This window comes from Myotis lucifugus, unplaced genomic scaffold (genome assembly GCF_000147115.1).
Source record: "Myotis lucifugus unplaced genomic scaffold, Myoluc2.0 scaffold_1745, whole genome shotgun sequence".
In the NCBI taxonomy this organism is placed as follows: Eukaryota; Metazoa; Chordata; class Mammalia; order Chiroptera; family Vespertilionidae; genus Myotis; species Myotis lucifugus.
The window spans coordinates 21,967-24,899 of NW_005872793.1; the positions used below are offsets into that span (position 1 = coordinate 21,967).

At 60.8% G+C, this 2,933-nt stretch overlaps 1 protein-coding gene across 1 annotated transcript in view; it reads right to left on the reverse strand.

The window, feature by feature from the left end:
• Positions 1-1,462: 1,462 nt before the first annotated feature.
• Positions 1,463-2,933, reverse strand: part of PPARA (peroxisome proliferator activated receptor alpha) — a 16,188-nt gene continuing 14,717 nt past the window's right edge. Inside the window, exon 5 of the mRNA XM_023748736.1 lies at positions 1,463-1,789. Coding sequence (XP_023604504.1) covers positions 1,517-1,789 — 273 coding nt within the window. The 3' untranslated portion in view covers positions 1,463-1,516. The remainder of the gene's footprint in view (positions 1,790-2,933) is intronic.

The window sequence follows — 2,933 nt, forward strand, 5'->3', positions numbered from 1 at the left end:
CAGGGAAGGTTCGCAGTGATCCCAGTAGAGCAGGGACGGGAAGGAAAGGACCCGCACCAGCAGTCCCCCGTCGTAGATCCTGCTGTTGCCAGCACTGGGGAGCGGCACCAGCAGGGCCTCGCCCACAAAGGTGCAGAGATGCCAGGGGGTGCGGGATGGGGCGGAGGGACCAGGCAGCTGAGCTGGAGCTGCTGCAGTTGGGAGGAGGGGAGGCTGGTCTTGGAGCCCAGCGGGCCTTTGTGGCCTCAGTGCGGGACCAGGTGGCGGCCGGTGACTGTGGCCAAGGGTGGGGGTGGGGATGGAGGGGTGGGGGATGGAGGGATGCAGGTGGGGATGGAGGGATGGGGGTGGGGATGGAGGGGTGGGGGTGGGGACAGAGGGTGACACACGGAGGCGGGCTGCTGGAATGAGGGGACAATGGGTCCGCTAAGGTGATGGAGGAGAGTGCTTGCAGGCCACGTGCTATGGACACGGTCAGCGTGGCTCTCAGGAGACCGAGGCCGAGCAGTGGACCTTTAGGGCTGAAACAGGCACGTGGGGAACCGCCTGACATGGTGTTTGGAGGACACTTACTGTCAGCCTTCGTAACAGCCGCCAGGCTTGGCGAGTCCTGTTCTAGGTGCAGCCTTTTAAGGGACCTCGCCCCTCCCCTCCCCTTTGTTCTCCTGTGACCCGCCCCCCAAAGTCACATGCGCCTCGTCTTCTCCACTCCAGGGAGCAGCACTGCCGCCGAGCGTTACACACACAAGCTGCAGATTTAAAAGCCGCACAGGGAGCGACCACGGAGCTGCCGGAGGCGCGGGACCCAGAGGAACATCTGCAGGTAGCTTGTCAGGCTGCCCCGCAAACGCTACCAGGGCCCAGGCAGCCTGAGTGGTGCCGGTTTGAGGGGCCCCAAGCTGGGACCCTGAGGCACTTTCGAGTCCGTCACCATCCTGCCCACCGACGCCGGCTCCGCACAGGCCTGCGGTCCAGACCAGGGGCCCAGACACGGTTCCCGGGACCCTCTCCCCAAACCTGGACACAGGCTTCTCCGCGGTCCAGCGACCGCCCGTCACACAGGGAACCGCCGCACCGCGATAGCTTATCAGTAACTTCCGGAACGCTAAATCCTACGGTTAAAAAAGAGCAGGTCTCTTTGAACTCAGGAACCAGAATCGAAGCCTTCGAATAAATACGCTGCTGCTTGTAAAGCCCCTATCCTTTGGTTACCTCTAGAAACACAGGATTACGAACGTTAAAAAGTGCGATTAGCTTTCCCAGTTACAAAGGAGCCAGCAGTCCGCGCGGACGGCAGGCAGCCCGTCGCTGTGAGGTCGGGTGTCCAGTGGGAGTCGCTAGGGCGCTGTCAGGACATCTGATGGACTCACGCCCGGCAGGCTTCTCCCGCCTCCGCTGCACGCTCCGGGCTCCGGGCTACGGTGGGCAAGGCCGGGGGAGGCCGGTGGTGGGGATGGGTCGGGCCTCGCTCCCCTCTCTGCAGCGCTGTGGAGCAGCTCCTCCTGCGCTCGGGGCCTCAGTACATGTCGCGGTAGATCTCCTGCAGCAGCGGGTGCAGCGCGGCGTCCGCCTCGGTCCTCTTGATGACCTGCACCAGCTGCGCGTGCTCCGTGACCAGCTGCCGCAGGTCCGCCATCTTCTGCAGGAGCTTGGGGAAGAGGAAGGCGGCGTCGGGGTGGTTGCCCTGCAGGTGCAGCCGGAGCACGTGCACAATGCCCTCCTGCATCTTCTCGATCTGTCCCACGTGCAGGAGGCCCGGGCGATCTGTCCCCAAAGGAGAGAGAGAGGGCTGAGTTGATGGTCACCATGGCGACGCCCAAGACACCAGCTCCCTTCCTGCCAGGCCTTTCTCCCCTGAAGCATCGGGCTTCAGAAACTGTAGACCTGACTACAAGAGACCAGAGTGGGCCTGGCCAGTGTGGCTCAGCGGGTAGAGCGTCAGCCTGTGGACCTAAGGGTCCCGGGTTCGATTCCGTTCAAGGGCATGCACCTCGGTTTCAAGCTCCTCCCCTGCCCGGGCCCTGGTCAGGGCTCCTGCAGGAGGCAACCAATCAATGTGTCTCTCTCGAAGCCATGTTTCTCTCTGTCTTTCCCTCTCTCTCCCACTCTCCCTAAAAAACAATGGGAAAATATCCTCAGGTGAGGATTAAAAACAAAACAAAACAACAACCAGAGGTTCAATGAAGCACAGGAGGAAACGACGGATAGAGACAACCCAAGGCGTGAGGCCTGCACGCAGCACGGCTGCCGTCAGAGGCGTTTCTGTCTGAACGTCGAGGGAGTTCACGCTGACAGGACGGTGAGGGGAGCGGGAGGAGCCGGTACAGCCGTTTATGACGTCACACGCACTGTCCCTCACCCTGCGCTGTGCCATGGCAGCCGCCCAGCAGGCGTGTCCACCCGCACGGCCACCGCGCGGAGTGCGGTGCTGAGTCCCGGGCCTCATCCGAGACAGGAGGCTTCCAGCCCCACCGTGACCCGCGGGACCGCCTGGTGCGGGTCCTCGTTGACTGAAACGTGGTGCGGCGCACGCCTGTCGTCACGTGACGCATCATACACTGCATGACATCACGACTGCCAACCAGACCTGACATGCTACTGTAGGGCTATGTGACGTGCTAATTACAAGCAGAACATCTACCGGTATTTACATGTCATAACTGTAACCAGAGCACACATAATGGACAGCACGTATTCACGCACAATAATACGTGGTGCCGTGTTGGTGTAACTCACTTGCTTTTGGTTGGTGCCAATATGGGGTCCCATACCCCCCTCCCTTCCCCCTCCCCCAAGGTTCTTCACTAATCTGTCTGTGTGAGTATGGGCAGAATGTGCTTTCCACCAACGGTCCAATAAAGAACTATGAATCGTCCTGCACTGATTACCCCTCCTTGCCATGTTAATTTGTAGATAAAAGATCTTTCATGAAA